Source organism: Varroa destructor, unplaced genomic scaffold, assembly GCF_002443255.2.
Source record: "Varroa destructor unplaced genomic scaffold, Vdes_3.0 BEIS01000006.1, whole genome shotgun sequence".
NCBI lineage: Eukaryota > Metazoa > Arthropoda > Arachnida > Mesostigmata > Varroidae > Varroa > Varroa destructor.
In genome coordinates, this window is record NW_019211459.1 from 26,108,054 (window position 1) to 26,134,083 (window position 26,030).

The 26,030-nt window shown below is 38.9% G+C and overlaps 4 protein-coding genes and 1 long non-coding RNA gene across 12 annotated transcripts in view; 2 read left to right on the forward strand and 3 right to left on the reverse strand.

The window, feature by feature from the left end:
- LOC111252977 (zinc finger TRAF-type-containing protein 1 homolog) overlaps positions 1 to 5,364 on the reverse strand; it is a 13,109-nt gene extending 7,745 nt beyond the window's left edge. Inside the window, exons 1-2 of one of the 4 annotated variants that reach the window (XM_086992239.1) lie at positions 5,037 to 5,364; positions 1,985 to 2,171 (exon numbers count right to left, since the gene is read on the reverse strand). In XM_086992239.1, the coding sequence (XP_086848365.1) occupies positions 1,985 to 2,158 (174 nt within the window). In that variant the 5' untranslated portion in view covers positions 2,159 to 2,171; positions 5,037 to 5,364. Of the gene's footprint in view, positions 1 to 592; positions 1,219 to 1,984; positions 2,172 to 5,036 lie in introns of those variants that run through there. The other 3 variants (XM_086992238.1, XM_022811700.2, XM_022811701.2) reach the window with 3 other exon arrangements.
- Positions 5,365 to 7,372: 2,008 nt separating this feature from the next.
- Positions 7,373 to 17,321, reverse strand: Uba2 (Ubiquitin-like activating enzyme 2). Of its 5 annotated transcripts, none has more exons than XM_086992236.1 (12): positions 17,059 to 17,321; positions 14,151 to 14,403; positions 13,813 to 13,960; positions 13,142 to 13,296; positions 12,698 to 12,845; positions 11,362 to 11,535; positions 10,871 to 11,220; positions 10,521 to 10,745; positions 9,721 to 9,913; positions 9,333 to 9,503; positions 8,917 to 9,109; positions 7,373 to 7,820 (listed from the first exon to the last, which is right to left on the reverse strand). In XM_086992236.1, the coding sequence occupies exons 3-12, from the start codon at positions 13,915 to 13,917 to the stop codon at positions 7,735 to 7,737; spliced, it is 1,800 nt and encodes a 599-aa protein (XP_086848362.1). In that variant the 5' UTR covers positions 13,918 to 13,960; positions 14,151 to 14,403; positions 17,059 to 17,321; the 3' UTR covers positions 7,373 to 7,734. The 5 variants fall into 5 exon arrangements, with proteins under 5 accessions (XP_086848362.1, XP_022667314.1, XP_022667316.1 ...); XM_022811579.2 differs by lacking the exon at positions 17,059 to 17,321 and adding an exon at positions 14,939 to 15,299 and having other exon boundaries at positions 14,201 to 14,403; XM_022811581.2 differs by lacking the exon at positions 17,059 to 17,321 and adding an exon at positions 14,939 to 15,299 and having other exon boundaries at positions 13,813 to 13,979; positions 14,201 to 14,403.
- On the forward strand, positions 15,464 to 23,268 carry LOC111252922 (uncharacterized). The gene is made up of 10 exons (XM_022811584.2): positions 15,464 to 15,617; positions 18,808 to 18,942; positions 19,153 to 19,364; positions 19,674 to 19,896; positions 20,110 to 20,268; positions 20,514 to 20,726; positions 20,909 to 21,286; positions 21,685 to 21,778; positions 22,023 to 22,087; positions 22,261 to 23,268. The coding sequence occupies exons 2-10, from the start codon at positions 18,808 to 18,810 to the stop codon at positions 22,462 to 22,464; spliced, it is 1,683 nt and encodes a 560-aa protein (XP_022667319.1). The 5' UTR covers positions 15,464 to 15,617; the 3' UTR covers positions 22,465 to 23,268.
- Positions 22,542 to 25,833, reverse strand: LOC147755036 (uncharacterized). The gene is made up of 2 exons (XR_015329759.1): positions 25,610 to 25,833; positions 22,542 to 24,439 (listed from the first exon to the last, which is right to left on the reverse strand). It is a non-coding gene; the product is annotated as an uncharacterized LOC147755036 (long non-coding RNA).
- On the forward strand, positions 24,142 to 26,030 carry LOC111252681 (uncharacterized; the record flags this gene model as incomplete). Its single annotated transcript, XM_022810956.2, is given in 4 exon segments — positions 24,142 to 24,275; positions 24,590 to 24,721; positions 25,052 to 25,183; positions 25,831 to 26,030. Coding segments are annotated over 4 exon segments (571 nt in total), but the record flags the coding sequence as incomplete, so codon positions are not given.

Here is a 26,030-nt window from a genome sequence, read left to right on the forward strand (position 1 = left end):
ATATAGGGTAGAAACCAAATATATATATATATATATATATTTGGTTTCTACCCTAAGAACCTGATTTGCTCGATCCTGCCGCTGCGTAGCGACATTTCTTCAATTGCCTTGAAGCGAGGTGGCTACTGTTTATCCCGAATTTTTTTTTGTTTTTGTCCCGATAGCCATGGTTGTGGACGAGATAGGACAATGTCAATGTAATTCGCGTTCAAACTATGCATTCATTGTACCTAGAAATCTCTCAGCAAAAAGAGTTCTGGATTTGCTTTCCTTTTACAATAGAATGCTCATTTTCCATATTCATGAACTGCGAATGCCACTACATCCCAGACATTATCCGATCGACACTGCAACACAATATGCTATAATGACGTAGTACGTGTACTGTTTTGTGTAACGTTATACTATCATTACATTTATTGCCGAATACAAATCACAGTTAAATCAATATAATATTTCTTTGCTTTTAGAAAAAAGAACGCTTATCTCAAAGTGATCTGCTGCATGTCAGTCTCATTGGCTTTTACACATCTCTAACCGATTCCTTCATGCCGTATAAAATAAATGCAATTGAAAGCTGTCTCATGCTTACCTCTTCCTACCCTCCGTAACGCACTAAACGTATTCTACTTCGTTGACAACGTCACAACTGACTGATTGATCGCGTACACCTGTACACTAACTACGAGATCAACTTCGTCTCTACAATTCTTTGCCAACGCGCCGTCATCTTTAATATTCCCCAAATATCCCCGCATCAAACAACAACTTCAATGTGGCTGAAAGGTAACAGCAAGGAGAAAGGCGCACGAAAACAGCCATCTCAAAGGGTTCGCGCAATGTTTATACTAACAAAGCTGTCAACAACATTTTTTCCTAGTCAATAAAGTTTCAAAATGCGCAAACGACGATAAAGTTACTGGCATCAAAGGTATTGTGGAACGCCTAAGTTAGCCAATCATTCTAGCAAGACAAACGGACGTTCACACTCCTCACGTGTCAAGATGAGACCAGCGCGGATGTAAAATCAGATGATATTAGGAAACGAACGACGAGCTTTCACAGTGCACATGAGTGGTCAAGCTACCATATTACTGGTGCTGCGATTGCGACTTGCTGCAGTATTGCTTTGACGCGGTTCAAGCGCAAGTTTTCGGCACATACAAATGCCAGACAAACACATAGACAAATACAAACCGAGTGATAAACCCACAGAAATGCAACAGACAACAGCAGATCCGCACGAAGATATGGTCGGAGGTCTGACGCTTTCCGCCGGTCATTTGCCAGCAAGATTCGGTTGAAAGCACGAAACTGGAACAGTGCGGATATAATGGACATAGAAAGACAGTTGCTCTGGCTAGTTAATAGCTACTACCCATTTCTAAAATGCGTATGTACACTACATTAGAACTGGTAACAGAATTGGCAAAACCTATCAATTGACAATCCACTTTTTTAGTAATTCCTTAGTCTCCAATAACCGAAAGCAGCAGTTGATTACAATTAGGGATTTATTTGAAAACCAATGCCCCTCACCTCTTCCTTTGATTTGACTAGTAGTAGTAAACTGCCATACGTGTCAAGGATTCTAATGGTTTCAGAGGCCTTCCGTTCAAGAGACCTTGAGCCAAACCGCCCCAGAAACCGTTCATTTATGTGCGCTTGTAGCTTCAGCAGCACACACGATTCCAGTCACAACAATTTACTTAATAATAATGATATAAAAAAGTTCATCTTCAACCTTAGAAGGAGAGAGTAAAACTCAACGATACAAGGAAGGTCCAAATAGATGAGTAGTGCGCAGTAAAGTCGACACAGCGGAGACACTGGGAATGCTTTCTATAAAGATTCAATGTACTCCACTCTGATCTTCGTAACGATTAGGTCGTTGCTGATGAAAATTTCGAAACACATTCTAACCATTCAGTGCTCTAAACTAAATATTAAATATTTGCGCATCAACGACATTCTCTTTACCCACCTGATATATTGCGCTGTGAGGCAGATCGAGACAAACGGCACAACAGAGAAGCTGTCCCAGGCGGGTCTCAAGTTTGTCGCTGGATCTCGACCCACCTATGGAGCCTGGTCCTCCAATCGGCACCATACCTCCCGTAGCTAGACGAGGCCGTTTCGTAGGAACCTGCTCAGCCATCTAAGCCACACAACTGGTCATTTTCGCACGAATTTCGAACAAATGATGTTGAACACCGTTACACGACCGAAACGATCGCACTCACAATGACACACACACACACGTAATTGAATTTGTTTATGTGTAAGTCCTTCGGACAAAACCTTTTCGTCAGCCTTCACGTAATTTCAAATCAGACTCCTGTTTTCCCTTTGCTTTCAATATGCCATCAGTTAACTATAATGATTATCGACAATAACCGTTCTTCCGGGATGCTGCTATGAATGACCACCATTAATACGACGATCGGCAGCAATATAACCACTTCTACTACTACAACAACGGCAAACAACGAACAAACGCTTTTTGGCGTTGTTGCCTATCCGGGGCCGCCCCACCACTTGAGTCCTTGACTCCGCACTGCACACTGTTGGGTCGCGAGCACACTGTTCGAACTTGGCCACTACAGCTATACTAGTGTATATATTTACACGAAGAAGCTACTGGCCCTACAGCTTCGTTCTCTTTTTCCCTTTTTCTCTCTCTCTTTCGCCCTCGGAGCCATTGGCAAGTGTAGCTCAGCGTTGCTCACTGCGTCCGCCGCAGTTGCTAATGGCTTAAGAACGATGATCGGCGGTCAGCTTCAGTAGTCGATAATGACAAGAACTCAAAGTCCAACAAACCCGTTTCGGGAAGGCGTCGCAGGGCGAACACCCGACTACAGGGTGAGGACGGACGCAGGACACGACACGAAACAAAGATAGGACAGTCGAACAAAACGAGTGATAGCCATAGGCGGAGCGTTCTCTAGTCCCGTAGCGGCCGTAGTAGAGCGCAGTCAGGCGCAAGCAAGATATCTACTACTAGTCTCGACATAGAGGCCCCTGGGAGAGACAAGGAGATGCCCGATGCCGACCGTGCTGCTACTGCTACTGCCTGATACCACTGCTAACACAGCCATCAGCTGGTCACCAAACAGCTGATGCAAAGGAACCACCAAGGATGACGTCACAAACGACGCCCAGAGGGTGAGGGAGATGCTGAGGGCGGGGCCTGAACAACTGGCTGAGCGCGTTTAAACGATGCGCGCTAACATTTGAAAAATCACGGACAAAAATTAGTCCATTTGTTTTAAGTGTCTAATAGAGATTTCGAGTTTTACGTACTGCCATTACTATTGCTAAGGGTTACGCTATATTGGTAGCTCCCACTACCATGAGACGAACCGGGTGTCTAAGTGCGGTTTCCAATCGAGGTCGCGTTGCAGGTCATTAAGTTAACTAGGCATACACGGAAGTTCCACGGTATTTATAAGTATTTAACTATCACAGAGAGACCCCGTAAATAAGTGTATTTAGCTTTTTAGACATAGTAGACATTAATTAGAAATAATAACAGAACACGAAATATGATAAGCAACGCTTGGTAGCTGAAAAAGTTTTTTACTGCTCAATAGAACGAGCTAAAGAAATTGGAAATCAGATTTTACAGAAAAATAAATGACAAAGCTATGGAAAAAAATACAGACTGTTATAAAAGCAACATGCCAACTTCGCCAGGAAGCAATAAGTAATGAGCAAATTTATAGTCTTTTTTTACTGTTGCTTGCGGGTATAAGGCAACCAAGGATTGACTCACATTTTCTGGTACTCTTTCATAGCCGAAACCATTAGCATCCCAAGGAATTCTAGTTAAGAAAAGTTGAAAATATAACTAGCTAAAGTGTATTATTATGGGATGATACTTGCAAATCTGACCGGAAAACTGAGAAATGGGGGGTATCACGTAAAAATAAAACTTCGAGCAGAAGCCTGTGTGAAAAATGTACTCGCTTGTGTTTAGAGCTGTTGCTTTAGGCAACCTAAAGTCTTTACAGAGCCAGTTCGCCCCTTGAGAAACGCTTGACACTCCAGTCATTTGTGCGTATTAACAACAAATTCCTAGAGAACTAATAATGCTTTCCTTACTTGATCTGATTAACTAACTTGACCCGAATGGCATCTAAAATATTATTGCTATATGCAAATGAGAAACACAAAGTTTGGATCAAAGCAATGTCTTCCTTCCAAATATTTACTGGCAGCAGTTTTCAAAAAATATTTTTTGTGGATTAGCGGTTACAGTATTACGTGTCCGTGCGGTACTGCAGTTTCTGCAAATAAAGAAAATGATTTAAACCTCTTTACTTTAATAAAGCTCATCTCCTTACCAAACGCAGGTTCTAAGATTTACGTGAATTTCCAAAGTTGCATCTTTTTTTAGTAAACAGAGTTTTAATCGTACAATCATACAATAAATCTAACAGTCGTACAATAAAGCATGATATTTAACTTGTATACCATGCACTTCAGAGCAGCTATTTATTAACGCTTTTTCAAGTTTAATGCTGCCGAAGCGCCAAGAAATTTCTTCTTGGTATATTCACTGCCTTTCTATAGCGCAAATCTTTAAAGCATGATTCAATTGTATCTATGCCCAGATTCGGACTTAAATAACTTGTGTCCTTTCAGTTGGTTAGTCCGTTACACAACGCGTTACCACTGTACCAGCTAGCTTGGAATTGATCTGTTTTGTCATCATAACATCAAAAGAATCAAAAAAGACGAAACGAACTTTTGGTTGGCAGTATAGCAACTCTGCAAAAAGTAGAACACGTTAAGGGGTTTCTCGCGAACCAGAACTTGTTAATGTTCGCAGCTTGAGTCATCACAGGTCTAACAAGTCACCCAGGTTCAAAGTCTGCTGTGCTGTTTTCGGAGCACACCAATGACTTGAAGGGTATTTAGATATATGATGATGAGTCACCTCTAGTGAATGCGTCTGTTCACGCGCCTAAACCTACGTAAAAGAGAAAGCTATCTTGTCAGTAGCATCTTCACGAACTCATTTAAGGTCTAACCTGGGCTCCAATTTCGAGTGTTGACACCACGAGTATTTTGTAGCGAAGTAGAAATGCCCAGATCTGTGAAGGCTGGATTCGAATCGGGCGGGCGCTATTACAAGCCGAATCTCGAATCAGAATTAAATAGTTCTCTTTAATTAAATGAATGCGGTGAAATTAAATGATTCAGCCACAAAATTAAAGGATTTCACAAGTACTACTAAGACTGGACACACTTAACCACTATGGCTTCGCTGCCGTGACCATTCACAACTGAAACATTTAAAAATGATGGCTTTGAAGCTACAGATGTCTTCTTGCGAGGTTATGACAAGTGATCATACTGAATTTGTCCAAGCAACTGTCTGCAATCATCAATTAATGTGCGGGGTGATAATTGAGAGAGAGACCCACATACGTTAACATAACATTTTCATTAACACCACTATGAACCTCTACCTATGAAATTGACAAAAAGGTACCAAAGTTTTTCTAATTTCTTACATTCGTCATGTTTAGGGAAAAGGCTACTATTCAATACCAGACAACAACCTTAATGGTGAGAATTTGGAACAATGCAAGTTATTAATAGTTAGTCGAAATGTAAGTTGAAATAGCAACAAGTTGAAATAGTGTGTTCAAAAACCTGGGTTCACACTCGCAATATTTGCAGTTAAAATGTATTTCCAGCAGTTATTTAGAAAATACCGTATTAAAATAGAGGCAACGATTACTAATAAACCAGGCTGAAAATAATACTAAACGTTCTGGACGGATCACATTCTTTTCGTTTTGCTGTATACTAGTTTAATGACTTTTTTCTGTAATAAAATACTCTTAAACATTTTGAAGCTTTCGTTTAGAGATTTCACGATTCGGTTATCCTCAAAATTGCGAAAACAGCGCAGTAAACTGCTCACTAGTGATTCCCATTCGACAATACATTACATTCGCTTAATACACATTATTTTCATAAAAGTTTCCTAAAAATGAAAAAAAAGTGTCAAGCATGTATGAAAATAGATGTTTAGAACATTCATAGACGCTTAGAAAATGTTGGTGCTATGGCTTTTGTCATGCAGTACTATATGGAGGCAAGCCCTGAGACCTTACATCTCAGCAAGGTTAGTTGTGTAAGATATTTTAACACGAATAGTTGAAACAGGCATTCGTTAAAAATAAGCCTAACAATGGCCAAGATGCTTACGGAAAAATAAAACGCCCAAACCGCAACTAAAAAGAGAGAATTTTATCCAGAGGCATTTTGACATGCAATCTATTGATATAAAAGTTGGCCGAAGTCAGCAACAATGCACGTGACACGTAAACATAACCGTCTATATCTGACGAACTATTAGTAAATAATATTATTACGTCACCAAAAAACTATTTTTATTTTTGGAGTACATCTGCATCGATTACATACGTACAAACTTTCTATTTTGGTTAGAAAAATTTTGATAACAAAAACTACAATTATTCCCCAACATCTAGCCATTTGAAGCACTGCTTTATAATAATACCGTACGCGAAACTCGAAACACTAACTGACTAGCTAAAAAATACACTGTGTACAGTTGTTTCAATACTATCGATATTTCTCTACATCAAATGTTTTTATAAGAAAAATTTTCCCGAGGCCAATTGAACGTGAGACAAAACTCTAGACTAGTACTTTAAGTATACTTGCAAATGCTCGTAACTTCATAGACTTTCAAGAGGTCCGAATTGAAAAATGTACAGAGAAAAAATAGTTCGATTTGTCATTTATGCCAACGACACAGCTGCTAAGTGCGCAGCTAATATAATTCTATATACTCCTAAAAACACAATTACCGTTCCTAGAACAATAACATAGAATAGGTTATTATTGTTTACTTTGATAGTAGTCCTGGTTTCTCCAAGTTGCCAAATAAAATCGCGAATTAAACTATTTCATGCCATGCCCCAAGATTTACATAAAGTGTGCGTTCAAAGAACCAATTACTGTTTGCGCATTTTCGTTTATAACGTTTTTATATATAAAAAAGAAGGATGATTATGAACATTACATAATATTGATTATAGAATACGATGAAACCATGAGTATAATAATATATCGTAAAACCTAAACTAATATGAAACAAGTATAAATCCTACTTCAAGAATTCTCTGCTAGTACTAGTTACATAAATTAGTAAATATGGACACAAAAGCTATGAAATTCCATGTCTAATAACACTTATGCATGAGGACCAATATTTACGGGTAAAGCAATATTTTTGTCCAGAGTATTCTAACCTTAAACAACACAACTCTTATACATTATGTCCATGAGCATCCACCAGTAACGCTCCAAAAAAAGGACGAATGGGTAACATAAAATACAATTGTCTTCTGTTTTATTTTGTACATGTATATACGCGTAAATGGCATTTCCCCTAAATAATAACCGTTATAGTTTCCATCATTATTATAGATAAATCAGTAAGTATAAATAAAACGGCGGTCCGCAACGATCTGAAAGGTTTTGAGTTAGGGCTAAGCAGCCTCTAATCTTTATTGCTCCATTTCAATGGACTTTGGAACTTATCAAGTCTACTAGGCGCGCATTTGGTGCGTAAACTGAATGCCCTTAGACGCATTCACGGTCTACCACAGTTGCGAGAAGAATTGTTGTTGCTGGAGCCATTTAAAACCAATGTTAAGAAAAAATACCGCCGAGTACTGACGCGATTCAACTTAATCGAGCCTTCTTTGATGCAGGTTCGCCTTCCTTTGCTACCGTACTGAGCTCCTCGGTGTCATCGAGCACAATGAGATCTGCAAGAATCAACCATGTATATGAAAAAACCAACCATACATAAGTAAGTTGACTTAATAAACCAGTTATTCATGGTGAAAAACTAACACCTTAAGATGGTTAGACTGTACGGCAGACTACCAAATTAATAAACACTAGATTTGTTGCTAACGCCAGATCTTATTACTACGTAAGCAGTAACCTTGTAAGATTACTCTTTACTGAAGAAAACCTACAGTATATTTGGAAGAACTTAGAATATAATTAATGCTTTTTTATAATCTGCACCAAAGGATAAAAACAAATATTTATTTTTTTATTTAATATAGTGTATTTAATACAGTATACTATAATAATATATAGTTTTTGCATGCACACCTTGGATGTGTTCATGATGAATCTAACACTAATTCTCTTATATTTACAGCTAATTTTCAACAATTTCTTTCTAAACTCATGAATGTCTTTTTAATAGCAATGTAAAGCGCCTGAAAAAATGATATGCGCTCCTATCGCTCCAATTTATTTAAGAAGGTTAAACGTTCCGTAGAATTCAAAGGCAAAAAGATTGGAAAACACTAATCGTTAGGGTTTATCTGGACAATCCAATCGATTATCGATACTCTCTTTCCAAACATAGCCGTCAATTTCTGCACCTAAATTCTGAGAGCGTCAGAAATTGATCTTTTGCCCAGCTTCCACTAATTTTAAAGTTTTTTAATCTAATATTGACAGTGAATCAGTTTTGCTTTGCTGAAGTCTTCCTTAAATTTTACGAATGCCACATACAAATGCAACGACATACACCATCAATTGTAAACAATTAAAATAGTCGTTCATCTTCGCGTGGAGTTTGTTTGGCCATTTATTCCGAACATATTTTATATGGCCTGCTTCGATATGTCTTTATTTTCGTCATTTTAGGATGTGAGCTTAATGTGTTGTAGTCTCACAGCGTTACGTTTGGCAACCTATAAGCAACAATTAAAACAAAGCATGGGTATTGAACAAACTGGAAGTGTCGGGCGCGCTTTTCACCCCCAATATACCAATCAAATAAAACAAATAAAAAAATTTTAAAAAATAAAAAAAATAACCAAAAAAAACGCTACAAACCATCATCATCGTTGATTACAGTGGCATCATCTCCACTGCCACCGTTATGTGATGAAGCACTTGGTTCATTGTCGTTTGCAGCGCCATTTTCATTTTTCTGCATATTTTCCTCTTTGGGTTTTGGCAGCTCGCCCTTTACCTCAAACTCTGCATCGTCGCTGAGTTTTTCTTCCGAATGCACAACGTTGACCACCTAAATTACAAGACACATAATCGCACAGAAGACAAAATCAATATAAATAGCGTATGTTCAATGGTGTATACTGTTCACATATCAGCTCGCTGAACATGAAGCTTTTGTAACGAATTTCTGAGTATACGGTCCATGTGTGAGTTTCCAGGGGCAACGAAAATACTTAGCAAGTTCAAAAAAAAATAAGGAAGTCAATGCGAAAACGCGCATAAATTTTGCATACCAGCTGGAAATTCTGGAGAAAATCATCGCACAGAAGTCGCGCGTCGTGGCCCATTCCTAAATCGGCCATAACTTTATCTTCAATATCGTCGGTCTCGCCATCTTCTGACGAAACAACAATCGCGCCCGTAAGTTCGTTGGCCACGTCAGGAGCAGCCATATTAAGCATGTCCTAAAAGATGAAGGGCATAAATATTTACTCGCGTAACATAATAATCATTTTAATTGGTAAATAATGAGTTTAAAAAAACGCCCTCCAAAAATATATTTATTCTTCTAGAAAACTATATTACACAATCTGCTAAAATCCAAGTCTTAGTCGGCATTGTCAATTTTCAGGAAATATATATATAAATAGGTATGGTTTCTTGGTATTAAGAGCATTGTACCTTAAGGAGGTTGTCTCGAAAAGCTTTTATTGTTGATGTTTTCGTGTTGGTGATCACATAAACCTCGTTTTTATCGGCACACACGTAACATTTCGGATTAGGCGGATCCATGACAGCTGGCTGGATGACCACACGGGAAACAGGGTTTGCACTTCGGTTCAGAAAAACTGCGCGACAGTCCATCTTCTTCCCCCTGTAGTGTCGAAAAAGTTTTCACACCTAAAGTTAAGATTGCATCCTAGTCATATAAACAAATTGAATTACATGCATTTTATCTTGCCACGTGACATCACCACATGAACTAGTTGCTACCGCTTCGTCCTGTTCGCGACAGCAGTTTTTTGACCTAGCATTTATTCAGATGCACGCTTTGCACTTATTAGCAATGACAATTCATAAACATGATTTAGAGAAAGAATTCTTAGTCTTAGAACCCGGATCCTAGTGATCCTCCAATATCCTAACTCGACGGCTTTGCTAGTCAAAACACGCAGTATAAAGTCCAAAATGTTATTTTAGTTTTACACATGAAGTAGACTTTTCCCACGACCTGAATTCTTTGATAGCATAGTTGTCTTCAACAGGCAAAACCAAGCCGCAAAAAATAAACAAAATAGTTGGGGCAATAAACATTTTCGAGATTGTTGTTACCAGAGCACACAAACTTTACGTGATTCTTTAAATAATAGGTAACATAAAAGTATAATATAGTGTTTGTAATTCAATTTTCACTAAGTATTTCAAACTCTCTATAAGCAGTGATTATATAGTTTGTGACATAATACGCAATATAAAAATACCTCAAAATTTTAAGCGCTTGCAGCACAATGAAGCCGGCGATAACAGCGTTTGTTGTTGCAATAGCGGGTATGATGTTTCCAGCCATAGACTTCACCTCGAACTGGCTTTTAGCCTCCATACCAAAACAGCGCATTCGGACGTTAGCGCAAGCCGTGACGAAGTCCAGAGCAACGTCATCATCCTTATCCCACGTTAAGTAGTCTCCATCGGGCAATGCTGCAAGTCTGGAAATTAATCACGAAAATCTATGTAAAATGGGTGCAAACCTATTTTCAAAAGGCGGTGACGAGATGAAACAAAACTAAACAATCACATATATATCTATATATATATATATATATACACATACCTTTCTTTAAGTTGAGTTACACTGTCCCTAAAATTAGCAGCACACTCTTCTTCGGACCAAACCCTCTGGTCACGCATGCCACTTGGCATTGTCCAACTCTCTAGGGCTTCCTTTGGAAATTTACAAGCCTCGGGTTCTCTTCGTTTCTTCCACAAGTTGGCCATGTTTCTTAAATAAACAATGTCATCATGGAAAAGCTTATCAAACAGGCTAGCCGGTTCATAACCGCGTTCCGCAGCCCATTGCCGTGTAGATACTCGTTCAACGTTGCCGAACCCTGTGTCACTCTTCATTAGATTGATTTCATCAAGTGTCCCTCCTAATTCTGGATCCATCATGTCGGGTGATACCTGGATACAAATCAAGGCAAATAATTACAGTCTTTTATAACCCTAATTAAATCCACAGTGCCCTGGAGAGCTATGGATGGCCACAAGATTCTGAACCCTAACGTGTTTTTCATTATATGTTGGTACAACCAAATAAGTTACCTCTTCATCGGCGTCTTGTAACCCGAACAACTGATTGAACAAATGTTTAGCCCAGACAATACAGTGGATCGGTTCCGATGGAGTATTTCGGATAGTGCAGCCAGCAAACGTCCGCTGTGCAGCTTTTGGCTTGCATTCGTAGCATTCAGAGACACCTTTCAAAATAGGTTCGACCTATGAAGAAAGGAAATTGCATTTCAATGTTATCTCCTTAAACACACACAAACAACTTTAGCCTCACTCCAAAAAAATCCCGGCAAATAAATAACGCTAAATTTTCAGCTGTTATAATCATTGTTGCTATATCAAAACACGGTATATCCACTCAGATAATGCAGACGGTTTAATGGACCGTGCTTGGATAGAAACACCTACCAAGATTACAAACTTCTTTTTGCCCATAATCGACGGTATACGTTATTGCCAGTTTTCACATGCAGCTTCTGAAAAATCCGAGGAAAATTCCCATGAAGCCTATTGGAAGCTCTTGATAAAATTTGGATTTAAATAACTCAAAATTTATCAAAATGGTTCAAAAAGCCATTCTTATATGTATAGCGGATTGTCTATATACAAATTAAAGATCGTTTTGAAGGGCAGAATATTGAGCGTCAATTTGGTCGTCTAGGTAAGCTCTAACGAATAGACTTGTAAGATCTCCTGCGCCTTCTTAGACTGTTCCACCTTTTTGAGCTCTCAGCCAAAAATTTAATACGCTGCAATTTTTTTTGTATGTAACGTATTAAGCAAAGCTTTGACAAGCCTACACATATTAGTATCGCTTGACGCACGGCTTCTAGGGAAAGTTTTGTGGATTAAAGAATAAATATCTGGAAAATGACTCGTTAATGGTTCAGGTGCTAATTTGAGGCCTTAATCGGTGTGCCAAATGTTATATTACACAAACATGACCGTCAAGAATGACGCTGCTAGTACATGCCAAACATTGTGTTGAGAACCATATTTAGATGCCTCACTTTATATTAAATTCAAACACAGAAAGGCTTCACATATCAGACACTAATTTTTAGAAACTTTGTTCAACAACTTACGATCCTTCAACTGACTTCAACTTAGTAGCTGAACAACATGTGACTAGCTGGACCACAACTGCAAATAGTTGATAGTTGGTATTCACTATTCTATAATGCTTTATGAAGGAGAAGTAAAATCTCTGCCAGCTTTCAAGAGTTCGCTCTAGTGTAGAAGACTGCAAAAAATTTCGTTTGAGCTAATGTAAACTGTTGTGATAACTGTAATAGAAAACTATCTGCATCACAGACTAGTACGTCAAGTCTTTTTCTGAACATTTTATAAAAAGTCGAAAAGGCCATACCTGTCCGAGGTAGCCCTGTGTACCACTTTCAACGAGCGGAACATCGGCTGCCAAACAAAGGCGATTCACATGGTTACGAGCCTGCCGATTATCAAGCGCATTGAGTACGATGTGAAACCGACGGAAGAAATCTCTACCATATTCCTGCCTATAATACGCGGAGTAATAGAACTGCTGTTAGCACGATTGAAATTTGCAATCTACAGCATTATTCCATTCCTTCGATAAACACGACATAAAATTAATTGAACTGGTAGTTAAAGCATACAAATATTTTTTTAGTACATTTCCAATAATGATATTTTAGGCTATCGGACATAATTTTCCTTATGAGCTGTCGATATATGCGTATTTCTTAAATCTTTGACTAATGGATGTGAGGTTCAGATGGTTATCTCAATTCCAGCCTTATTGCTTGTGTTTTTTTTTCAGGAGAAAACGTACTTGATAACGGTGTCATGCAGGGCTGTGATATTTGCCTCCGGACACAATGCTAACACGCTTTCCTTAGCTACAAGAGCCTTTGACTTGCCGACATGTTCCTTTCGAAATAGAAACTGACGATTTAAGTTGCTGAAATCGATCGTATCGAGATCAATCTGAAATAGGAGTACGCAACCAAATGAAGCTACAAAAATTCAGTGAATCGCTGAATTACTGTTAAATTATTTTCGAACACACTGGATTACATATTCACTAGATTGGATATGTATGAATTTCTAGTGAAATTCGCAAGTTTCGATATTGCTGAATTCTATGGTATAGCATATAATAGTGACATGACATTCGAAACTTGACTCGTGCTGGATCAACTAAGTACAACGACACGCAACTAAGTAGCAGTAATTTAAGCTTGAGTAACCGCGTCACATATATAATTCGGTTTAAGTGAAATTTGGAAACTCGATCTCTGAAAGTGTAGAACTGAACTTCATACATACACAAACTTCACGAAATAATCAATAACAGAATGGTTAATTCATAGTGTCTTACACGTGGGGTACAAGGACACAAAGGACCCAAGTGTCAGTAAAAATAATCTATAGTTCATATCTTGATAATTTAAGTTCCCCTCCTGCATGTTTAGAAAAACAAAAGAAAATTTATCAGCTCACCACATGGATGTCCCGAAATCCAGTTAGAACAAGATTCTTTAAGAGTTCGCAGCCAATGCCACCAGCCCCCACGACAAGAACTTTGGCCTCGGCAGGGGTAACCATTTTGTTTATCTGTGAGAGTCTACCACAGAGTCACTTCACTCGCCTAGTTGTCATAACAATATCTTCATATTAAAATCGTTATTAGTAATTAGCTGAACGCAGTACGCAATATGTTTTACCACCAATTTTTTGGCCAGTTCGTTAGTTGTTAAAACACTCGAAATGAAATAACATAACAGATTGGTAATAATATTTTGACTCTTTTGAATCGATAATCATGAAACGAAATTGACCGATTGACGGGTAGCTTCTCATCTTCATAAGACCAATTTGCACTACACACCGCGCATCGACTATCCTTCGGTAACTATCAAGCCGCGTAGTTATTTCTCTTTGCTATCTTGATTTCGAAAGGTTTCGTACGAAGTTGAAGTTATAGTTACTCCCATAGCCAGATGTTAATCTCCGCTGCGTTTATATTTGTATCGTGCTTTGCATTGATATTTTGGTTATTCTGGTTGCAATTATCCAGCCGGATCGAATTTCCTAAGGCAAAGGTGTCAGTGTTAGCTATAGAACTCTTATAATAGTTTTCGTATATACGAAAGAGAGAGAAATAATAAAACTTTTGAAGCTATCAAAAACGGCTTCCGACGCACAAAATTTTTGCTCGGTAAGTACCTCAACTGACCGTCACTAAACTCCCGTGTCAAAAATATGTGCAGTGAGAAGTTATTATAATGTACATATTTACAGTTTTTACGAGGTCATAAAAACTGTATGCCGGCCTTATTCTGTCGGGTGCTAAAACCAGTATTGAGCCTCTCACTAATTAATTAATTTAATAACAATTATCAAAATAGCTGTCTAGTTCTTTGTTTTCATTGTAACCACCCCATCGTTGACTGCTATTTTTCTACTACTTTGTCAGATACTATACGGTCAACACAAACGGCCAAAATCGACAAACTGTTTAGGGTAATTTGGAACTGTTTACTCATAAATTATATGTCACATCGGTAAGTCAATTTAGTTTTTTTTATTAGCCGCAGCTATTTTTGCCCGAACCGACGAAACTCACTCTCTATCGTGCACTGTACCGACGGATGGCAGATTTATCTTCCTAACGAAACGTGGGTTCGGTGTATAAAAAAGTTCTCTTTAGATGGGGTATTTTTCCACAGCCAAAACGCTAAAGTCCTGCCACTGCTAAGCGTAGGACGCTACTCCTAAGTTGACACCGCGGAGCTTTGTCTCGCACCCACAGCAGCACTACTATCCGAGTGCAATTGATGATCCGGCACGAATCGAACGTTCTGCTAGTTTTCTAGTCTGCTTTCGTTTTTCTCTTCTCAAGTTCAGAGGTAGACTTCCAGACGCAGTGCGCTCTGCATATAGATAGAGCCGCTTATGACCGCCGTTAATTCGCAATCCCCGCCAGCTAACGAGCGTTCACAACATTATTCCCACTCTACTGTCGCCTGCTGTTAAAAAGGCGCCAAAAATACACGTCACTAGAAAATTGTCCCGATTTGGGTTCCAGAACCGACTGTTTTAGTCGAGCGTGTCCTTGGAATGAACCTTAGGTAAACTGCATAGGACTGCATGCGCGTTGTTTCGAAACGAAGCCTAACACGAAAATGGCCTCTGATGTGTGAAATATTTGTTAAGTCAGTGATAATTTGTCGCCAGATTTACGTCGTTTTTTCTGAACGCGTCTATCGGAAAATTTCGTGAGGGCTCCTGTTAAGCGTCGAAACGTAAGTGTTCGATTAGCATCAGCTGGGTCATGCTCTCGGCGAAAAATCTTCGGAGCAATGCTTGCGACAGGCGAGGCAGAAATTCGGAAATTATTTCGAATCACTTAATTTCGAATAACGCAGGAAGAGAACAACTCGTGATTGTGTTGACAGTTCGAACAATCTGTTGTTTTTGAAGAGTGACTAACGTCCTTCAGATTAGATATTATTTCTTGAATCTAAAAATGTTTTTTTTTTACCTAATGCTTTTTTTAATTCTGAACAGTTAACATTTTGAGGCAAGCAGGCAGGATAGTTTAGGGTGTTCATTTAAACTTTGCCTATTTCGCAAGTTTGAGCAATTCGCACTATTCACAGTCACCATGAAACTTTGCTTGATGATGTATTCAAATAGACATAGATCCATTATAACCTATATACTGTGAAAGATGTAATGCAACTAGACATTTTAGGTAAGCCTTGACTTGCCCGCTACAGAATATAAGTTTGATTTATTAATGTTTATTAATAATGTAACTAACTACAAATCTAGGCTGGTTGTCGTGTTGTGGGCGTTATTTTTGTTCCACGAGGTGCACATAGTTTCTGATAAAACCATGGAGAGCATGGCCTTTAAATAAATATTTATGTAAATGCTTTGCGTAAACGTTTAGTGGTAAATAATATATGATAATAAAATAATAATATATGATCATATATATTTAAATATCTTTTTTTCATCTCTTACATTTTTACAGTAAGTAACATACAGTAAATTATTAGATTTTAATCGAAAGGGAAGTTATCATTAAATTTTCATAATGTGCCCGATTTCCATCGCATTTGTTGCGTAGTTAAACTACTGATTATCTAATAGCTGCGTGGTTTTCCCGTCGCGACCGAGCTCTTCTGTTTTTCATGAGGGAACTTTATGTAACGCAAGGCATTTGTTTGTTGCAAGAGCTTTTCTGTCAGTCTGGCGAATTCGCATCCTCATACTTAGCTACAAGGTATCTCATAGGTTTTGTTCCCCGAATGGTGCAACGGTAACATATGCGCTTAACTTAAGGATAACTGGTAATGATAGTCTGGGTTCGGGTTCGGGCGTATACCCACTTCGTTTTGTTCGGGGAGCCAGCCCTATGTAGCAATGGCTAACTGCTTATGTACAGGACGTAAAACTCAGACTTTTGGGTACTCTTCTATATTTTCCATCTTGGACATTCGTGGCCGGTGTATGTAAGTGTTTCCTCTGCAGCAGAACTGTTGAAATTCATAAAACTCCGGTGGCAAGCAATCAACGAATTCGGATTTGAAATAAAACAACATTTTTTACAACGACTTCTTATGGCGTAAAAGTGCAATCATTTGAACGAAAACAGCAATATTTGCTTAATTTCAAATTCATTGTACTAGAGTTGTTAGGCCCAGTCCTTTTCGTTTTTTTGTCCACATCACTTACCTTAGCTTAGGCACGTAGATGACACTTGAACGAGGTCTGCGTACTACAAAAATTTCATTATAAACGCTCAACGGCTACAACATAATTCAGTTCGAAATGACTTAACCTTTAGGTAGATTCCCAAATATAACAACTCAGTCACCAACTTAATCAACAGTCATTAACAGTATCCCAACGTTAGTCAACTGCGGCATAGTTCTTTAGGGATATAGTCTTAAGGTGTACAGTTGAGACAAAGTTCTTCGTCCAGCCTCTAGTCCCACTACAACTGAATTCTTATCAACAATTGACTGGTGGCAAATGATACATAGTTATTTACGACTTATTCAGATTATGCTAAAAAATAGGTAGAAGTATCAACGATTGATGTTATTTAAAGAAAGCGGAAAAGAACATGACCTTTCAGTATATTATTTACATCATTTGTAGGACAGAGATTACTCAAATATACAGGAATGTCTCGAGAAACTATTTGTAGGAACATCTAACTCGAATACAGAGGCATGTTCTACTTGAGAAAATAGTTTATGTAACTAATTGGTTCACATATTTGTCACATAAATGCCTAGGTACGTATTATATAGGACGTTTCGAACTTGAGGTTTGGTGCCTTGATGATAAAAAAAAGTAATAAAGCGGTGTCTATATTGTAGTCTAGGTGCACTACTGTATCGTTTTGTCCCTGAAAATTAAAATTTGAAAAAAGGAAACTTACTAAATGTCACGTAGGGAAATGCGTGACTGTGAGAAGTATCGGCTTGGTTGCATGTGCTTATAGGGGTGAGTCTCCTTTTTCGTAGCGCCCGCTTTAAGTAGTCGCTTGAGACAGGTTTTTAGAGATATCTGATATTCCCAACAGATTAAGATTAGTCTGACTGTAGACTGGACTGTAGACAATGAAAATTCAGATTATTATATATAACTATAAAAGGATCCAACCTGCTGTATCGGGCGATCGGAGTAGTAACGGCTATGCTTAAGCTAATTGAATTGCCCCCATATCTATTCTTCAATTAGGCATAAACAACAGCGTCAAAACTACTGAATCATTTGACCTTATAGTATGAAGTAGGATCGCAAAGGTTGTCTCGGAAATATCCGATAGTTTCGAATATATGCGTCACCCGTTTCGTCGGTTAACCGCAAGTCTGAGTTATGATTAATAGCTTACGATATAATCGGTTTCGCTAAAGTATTGAATATTTTTTGGGCTCTACGAAGATACTCAATGTGCCAAAAGAATTTTACGTTATTTACTATTCCTGAGAGTTGTTTCACCATTTCGCTAGTCTCATCGGGATTGTGTCAAATAAATGATCAATATTTTAACTTTAGGCAAATAGTCTTAGGTCCCCAGGTATACCTGAAAGTTTAGAACGATTTTATTTTAAAATTGAAGAATCAAACATGATTAATATCGTATGCTTATTACCTGATTCATTACTAACACAATACAACAAAAAATGAACTAAGAATAAGTCTTAAACGAAACGTCAAACTCTTTTTTGCACGCTGGTTCTTTATTTCGTTAATAGAAACAATACTTCCGACAGAATTACATGATACCTTAAGCGATACCTGCTAAGTCACTTTTCCACAAATATAAACTTTTAGCGATAAAATGACATATCTACGCTCCACAATCCTCCATAAGAAAATGGTTTATTTATTAGGTTTTATCACCCTTTAAAGGACTGACTTTGAATTTTAGAATATACTGTGCATGTCATAATAAACATTTCCTTACAGATGACTGAGTTTGGCATGCGTTCGTTCACTGTTCAGGGTCAGAGGAAAAATTCGACTCTGTATGTTCATCCAGAAGGTCCCTACAAGCTCCAGCCGAATCAAGAGTTGCAGTATGGCAAATTTCTCATGGAGAAGGTAACTGCAGTATGTAGAAGCTAGGGCTATGGAATGTTTTAATTGAATTTATATTCGATGGCTCATATCTAAACTATTTAATTTGTCCTAGAGTTTCGCGCCTAGGAGACCAGTGGCAGATGTAATCAATGAAAGCTAAATCGTTTGTGCTTAAGCCGATTTTTTTCATTCATGCCTAAACCCTTATCTCATCGTACTTCTCTATAACAGAACGCAGTTCACCGGACTCACGGAGGTGCTGTGCATATCTATACCCACTGTTACACGTTTCGGAAAAAATGTCCCGCTAGAGCTGTCTTCACTGCAGATAATGTAGTTGTGAAAAATGGCAACGAACCCCACAATCACGAGCCGGTCGAGGATGAAGTTGATCAGTTTCGTTTGCTTATGGAACTCCGAAAGGCACAGCAAATATGTAATGGGTAAGCTCCTGGCTAGACTTATCGAGTATACGAACACGTACCAAGCTGTTAGACATTTTAGTTAGGTAGGAGACTTTCTTACGAGATAGCTAATAGTAGTATCCAACTAAACTCTCCTTTTATTTGATAACTGTGGCATAATTTATTTGTTGTTCGTTATATATCAGCGGCCTATTTAGAGTCGAGCAACTTTCTGAGCACCCTGCATATGAGAGATGATAGTACTCGGCCGTATTTTTTCTCCTAACAAACTTGCATCTTATTACTGTTATTACTATTAATGACCAACTATTCGTCTGAAACTAAAAGAAACCAGGAGATTGTGTACAAATGTGAGCTGTGCTCTAAGATGTTCAGCCACAAAAAAACTTTGCTAGCACATTATCGGTCAGCACATCGTGTGGAGCCCAGTAATGCCGACGGCACCCAGCAGAACTTCAAATGTGTCCATTGCGACAACGCTGTATTCGCGACATTAACCCGACTCCGCTCTCATTACGTCGACACTCATCAGTTCAACCCAGAGACGCAGGTGAATTTGCAAGTAGTTACTAACGTATGTTAAGTTCAACTCGTCGATCAATGCATTTCTAGACAGCTACCAGACATTTAAAAAAATGTTAACTATATACCTAAGTTTAAATCAGTAATCTGAACTTATACTTAAACTGCACTCAACTATTGATCGGTCGAATAAATACAGCATTGCGTGCCTAAAACGCGTCTATCGATGTGTTGATCTTAGGAGTTAGAGTTTCCCACGTTGGCTGAATTCGAAAATTGGCGTCGTCACATGGAATCGGAAACTGGACTACGGATGCGTCGCCGATGGGGTAGCCGCAAAAGGAAAGATGGCAGCGTCCGATTTCGATTCTCCTGTTCCCGAAATGATCCATTGCGTAAGGTAAGGCGATAGAGAAGCTGGCAGTGCGTGCAAGCATATGATATTTTAAACTGGTATATAGGCGTATATGCACAACTTAGAAGTTACGTTTCTTTCTCTTTTCTCTAAAAAATTTTGTCCAAATGGATATGGATAAATGGGAAGCCAAGTCTCATTAGCCTCCGTAAATTGACCGAGAACACTTATTTTATTCTTTGAACACATTTTCTGATCTCGTCTATTTGTTTTCGTCGCACTGCTCGCAGGGAATAATTCGCGTCAATTTTGCGTGGTGTCCGGCAGAAATGAAGGTAGTTAAAGATGGCGGCTTGAACAGTAGAGTCAAGGTGGAGTGGAATTCATCGCATTACGGACACGATCTCGATCATCTCACGTTGCTAGCCGATACCACTCAGGAACAGGAAGTTGTCGAAAGAGCGGAGGTCGAAGAAATAACTGAAGAACAACCTATGGAAGAGGTAAATTAATTTTGAGAGCTTACATGTAGTCGTATTTAAGCATGAATATGTTAGTGCGAAAAGACATTGCCCAGCGTATGCAGAAAAGAAGAGGACGGATATTTAATATAAGTTGTGAGGGTGTATTCGTAAAGCGTGGAAAAGAGAAAAAAAATTATTACTTTTTAACATTTCTTTTGCAGGACCAAGGTGTTACAACCGTCATGCAAATGGTGCCTGAGGAGGCCATTGGCACTGAGGACTCGGCAATTCTTTTACAGGACGATACTCAACCCGAACCCACCGCTATAGAGCACGTTACTGGCGAGGATAGCCTGATTGAAGAAGCGGAGGAGACACGTCAACTTATAGAAGACCCGAACACTTGTGAAGCTCCAGTGTTAGAGCCAAAACTACAGCGGGCTGTATCCTCGATGTGCGCGCAGGTTGGCATAACGCAGACGGCCGTAAGACAAGGCGGTACTCTCCGTGGGGACCAGCAGGTTGAAGCGGTATCTAAGATGAATGACCTTTTGCAGCTTATGGTTAATGTTCAACTGAAAAGTGCTGACTACGAACAGGTATGTGCAATTTTAAGCAAAGACTGCAATCTTAGCTCAAGCTAGTGACAACACCGTGACAAGAAGATGATAAGTCTTTTAGATCTGAGACAACTTTCAAGTAACGAACGGTTGCATAGGCCGTGTTTCGTGCATGTCTTGATTTAGAGTACCTAACCTCTAAAACTATTTCTGTTTAATAACTTAGTTTTGAACTTACTGACCCACCACACTAGTATGAGTAACCTGCATTTGGATAGAACTTAATGTATAACAATTGCAGAGGCACACGTTACTATTCCTACCAAACACATTACTACGTAAACGAATGTTTGGTGCAAACATCGTGCAGAACATCTTTTAACAGTTTTATATCGCTTGCTGCATTCTTTCTCTGTCAATTTATAAATCTATTTAAGGTACACAAACTTATGGATGCTATCTTAATAGTTTATAAGCGACGCCTGCACCAACAAGAGACCGAGCACCAAGGCGAGGCTATCCAAACCAACGGTACGTCCACATCGTCGTAAATTGTTTTTATTACATTACTTTCAGCTACGATATGTAAAGTCATGAATATACACAATTTTCACACAGTTACGCTTAATTTTGCCTGCGCGTTGCTAACACTTTTTAGCATCAATATTTTGTTTGGTATTTGTGAATTTAACTTTTGCCTTTGCCTCCTGAAACGTAAAGCAGGTAAAAACGTTCACTAAAAATCAATATTTGTTTGATACGAAATTTTTTATAGAGCACCAGCAAGTCATACAATTGGAGGACGTTGAAGGAGGACAGCTGATCGTCATTGAAGATGCTGTAAGTACAAATTTACAAGATGAAAAATGTGGTGAAAAACCATAATGAGGCCTTTTCATGTGAGAATAACCCATTTACGCCTCCAAGACATCCCAAACATTTAAGATTTGATGACTGTTAAGCACTGTACTAGTGTTATAATAGCTAATGTGCAGGTACCAATTTTTGTTTAGGACGTTCAGCAGCTGTATGCTGACCATAGTTATTCAACTCAAGATGGTGAAACGACTGTGATTGAAACGGAAAATGGTGTTGCCGAGAGCATCCTGGAGGGCGGACCGGTTCATTGGGAGATTCGTGAGGTTGAGTGTGTGAAGAGTATGGCGCCGACAACGACGATCGTAACGCGGCAAAGAGCCTCCCTCCACCACCAATAAAGACCGGAAGCCGAAAGCAACGAAATGAATTTGGAGTCAAACTGCAAGCGCTGAAATTACTTTAACCCCTTAAACGCTTCTCATATTGTGTCTGTGTTTTAGGTCATGAACTACTTTTCATTTGAAAATACATTGAGTGGAAGCAAACATTTTTAAATAAAATAAATTGATGTCAGTAAGCCACTGAAAGAGGACGCAGAATGGAGTCTCTCTGACAAACTCATAATGAAATAGTACTATAATAACTGGGCAATAATTGACATCGTCAATGGAAAGCGGTGAAGGCTTCAATTGGATGAAATTTGTGGTGCAACAAGTGATCCAATGTGTACCCATCGTAATAATGACATTTGATTTTATTCATTTGCTACAATTCGTTGTTATAACTATTCAGACTTACCAAGCAACCACAAAATCTTCTTTAATTGTGTTATGTTCCAATGAGCTTCACTGTCAACGCTTGATATTAATTTTATAATAAATATACAATATTTTCTTGTTTACCGATAGAATGCAGATCAAATTTGTGCCAACCAGATATTTAACAGCTTACCTACGCTACCATTCAGCTTTGTCAATCTGGTGGCATTGGCCTTTACTGCGACAATTTAATATAATTATTATGTTATATGATTTTTGTCAGACGTATATATTATAACACGGAAGCGTTGTTTACGTGAATCTAACATGTATGTTACGACCAATCAAAAACGAAAGTGCATAAGGTGATACACAAATACATGTACATAATAATATACTAAATGAGAAATATAAGGAGAAAAGATTATATTGAGAAAATTCAAACGGTTTTTTGTTGCACCAGCTTGTTCACATTCATCCACATCAGAAACTACCTTTCTATTGTGAAATATTTCGTTGTGACAATGTCTTTTGGGACCACAGTCTTACATAAGACACTGATTTGCAAACTCTCTAACAGAACTGGTGTGTTAACGTACTTTATATGGAGCATAAAAAACAACTTTGTTAACTAACGCAAAAGTACGTCGAACAAAGTCCTTGTATTACTTGTAACCGATTTGGGAAAATTTCTCATTTTATAAGTCGGTCGACTCTCACCTAGCTTTATGACCGTAACACTCGTTCTACTGACTCATCCCTAACAGGCAATTTGGGAATCCGGTCATGGCTATAATCGTGAGTACTGACTGCCAGCAAATTTAAAATATTAGAAGAAACATTACTTTTAACACGTAAAAGACAGACACTGATTAATCAAAACACTACAATGCAATTGTATCCCATGAAATTTACTCTATTAATTAATTTACACATTTACGCGTTCATGAACGTCCGCTGGAACACTCGTAGGAAAGTACAAGTGAGCTTGCAATAATCGAAAAATTCGAAATTTCGCGGGTTTAACAGCAAACGGCACGTAGCTCTCGGAGAAAGCATTTGTACCGCCGTCGCCTGTCCGACGCCTCAACAGAGATCATCAGCTACCATAGAGAAGATACAGAAGCTGTTTATTGTTTGCCTAGACTTCGCGTCGCTGATTGGTTTGTATGTTGACGAACAATCGCTAGCCAGTAGCGTCGTCGCCTCCGCTCCAGGCTGTGCTGAAGTTTCGCAGTAGGGATACAATCACGTTGGGACAACGTAGTTCGTTGTGGTCTCGTCCATCGAGCAACTGGTTTAGGCGGTGAGAGTGATTTACAAGGCTGCGATCTATTATACATTATGTCGCGAAGCTCTCGCGGCCCACCAAATATCCACGGGATGGTGTCCCTAAAAGTGGACAACCTTACCTACCGCACGACAATTGAGGATCTTAAACGTGTCTTCAGGTGAGTAGTGAATAACAGCCTTTCAACAGCGGAAATTCTGGGTTGCTGGAAGCTTGATGTTCAGAAGCTACGAGCTTCTAGTGCGTTACGCATGACGTGCCGTAAGAATTAATAATCCGGCGGGTTAAATTATAGAAAACCCCGTGCTAAAGTTTATGGAAATTCTGTAAGGTTCAAATATACGAGGGGAATAAAGTAAGGTACGATTATTAATAAGTAATGCGTTAGTCTAAGGAATTAAGGATAAGTATATCTTTACGAGTCGCCATTTGTTGCAAAAATTTGTTTTGTTTTTGGATTTTTTGTACGCCTAGGAAATATGGCGATGTCGGTGATGTCTACATTCCGCGCAATCCTCGAAACAACGAATCTCGGGGCTTTGCTTTCGTTAGGTTCTACAGCCGACGTGATGCTGAAGAAGCCATGGATTGTCTTGATGGGTACAGGTGGGCCAGGTTATCATTTGAAACGACCACTGTGGTGTTGCCATTTACTCTTACGTTGTTATTTACTGCCTGTACAGTACTGCACTGCACGTCAATACTATATAATATAATAGTGACTTACTACATATCGTAGATTTAAGAATACCACAACATCGTCAATTCGCTCGACCACGTAAGATGCAAGAACTCAATATGTTTGAGCTTAGACGAAAATGTCTAGTGTGCGTTTCAATAGTAATTTGGATTAAATTCTTTTAGTAAAGACACAATTTCTTACTTTCTAAAATTATTATTATAAATATTTGAATAAGTAAAAGTATCTGTTCTCAGACTCGACGGCCGTGAGCTCCGTATTGCAATGGCCAAATATGCACGCCCCGGTGGCAGGGGTGGTCGCGAAAGGTCGCGTTCCAGAGATCGGCATCGTCGACGCAGCAGAACACGCTCCCGCTCTCGAGACAGGTATGATTATTTAAGGACACCCTAGATGTGGCTTTACCAGTTGTTACAGTAACATCTTGGGTTGGGTACCAACCTTAGATAACTTCAGTTCTTGAGGTAGATTTGATTAATTATTTTCACTTTCGAAATGGCTTCCTCTACAATATCACTTTATCGTGCAGGCACCACTGACTGGCCTAAGTGTGAACTCAACCTGAATCTGTGAATCTTAATGATTCTATTACCTTTAAATTAGTGCTATTTCAAAATAGTAACATATATATGCTTATCCATCGAGAGTATAACTTTATACATAGTGGTTTGTAACTGGAGAGCTATTGTAGTAAAATACGAAAAAAATATACCGGTACAGTTTACAATTTTATCTATAGATTACTTCTCGGTCCTGCATGACCGCAGTTATACGTCATAAGCCATTATACTTACATGTGAATATTCCAACCTCTGCTGGTATAGTAGACATGCTTCAGATGGTTGGCTACCACCAGTAAGTGACGGATGTCAGCGTCCAGTTTCAACCCTAAACCACCTTACGCGTTCTCAATAGGTTCAATAAGTTAAATACGCTGCCATTTTCCTATCATGGACGCATTACATACCCAATCTAATTGCACTTTTCTGTTTAATCTGTGTTCGTGTGTGTGCAGACGGTCTCGCTCCCGTTCGCATAGGCGTCGATCGCGCTCAGATTCTAGATCGAGGCGGTCCACGTCAAAGGACGACGACCGCCATGATCGGAAGTCTCGCTCTAGGGACAGAGACGCGTCTATTGACCGAGATCGTGACAATGACCGTGACCGTTCTAGGGAACGATCCAGGGATCGCGATGATTCACGGGACAGGGATA

Bases quoted from the DNA above. Each gene is read 5' to 3' on its own strand.
- Uba2 (XM_086992236.1), bottom strand. From the start codon at position 13,917: ATGGTTACCCCTGCCGAGGCCAAAGTTCTTGTCGTGGGGGCTGGTGGC. The intron at 9,504-9,720 runs GTACAATGCTCT...TTCATCTTTTAG, and splicing joins TTCGAGACAACCTCCTTAAG to GACATGCTTAATATGGCTGC. The intron at 9,110-9,332 runs GTATGCAAAATT...CTTGTAATTTAG, and splicing joins TTCTCCAGAATTTCCAGCTG to GTGGTCAACGTTGTGCATTC.
- LOC111252922 (XM_022811584.2), top strand. From the start codon at position 18,808: ATGACTGAGTTTGGCATGCGTTCGTTCACTGTTCAGGGTCAGAGGAAA. The intron at 18,943-19,152 runs GTAACTGCAGTA...TCTCTATAACAG, and splicing joins GCAAATTTCTCATGGAGAAG to AACGCAGTTCACCGGACTCA. The intron at 20,269-20,513 runs GTAAGGCGATAG...CACTGCTCGCAG, and splicing joins GAAATGATCCATTGCGTAAG to GGAATAATTCGCGTCAATTT.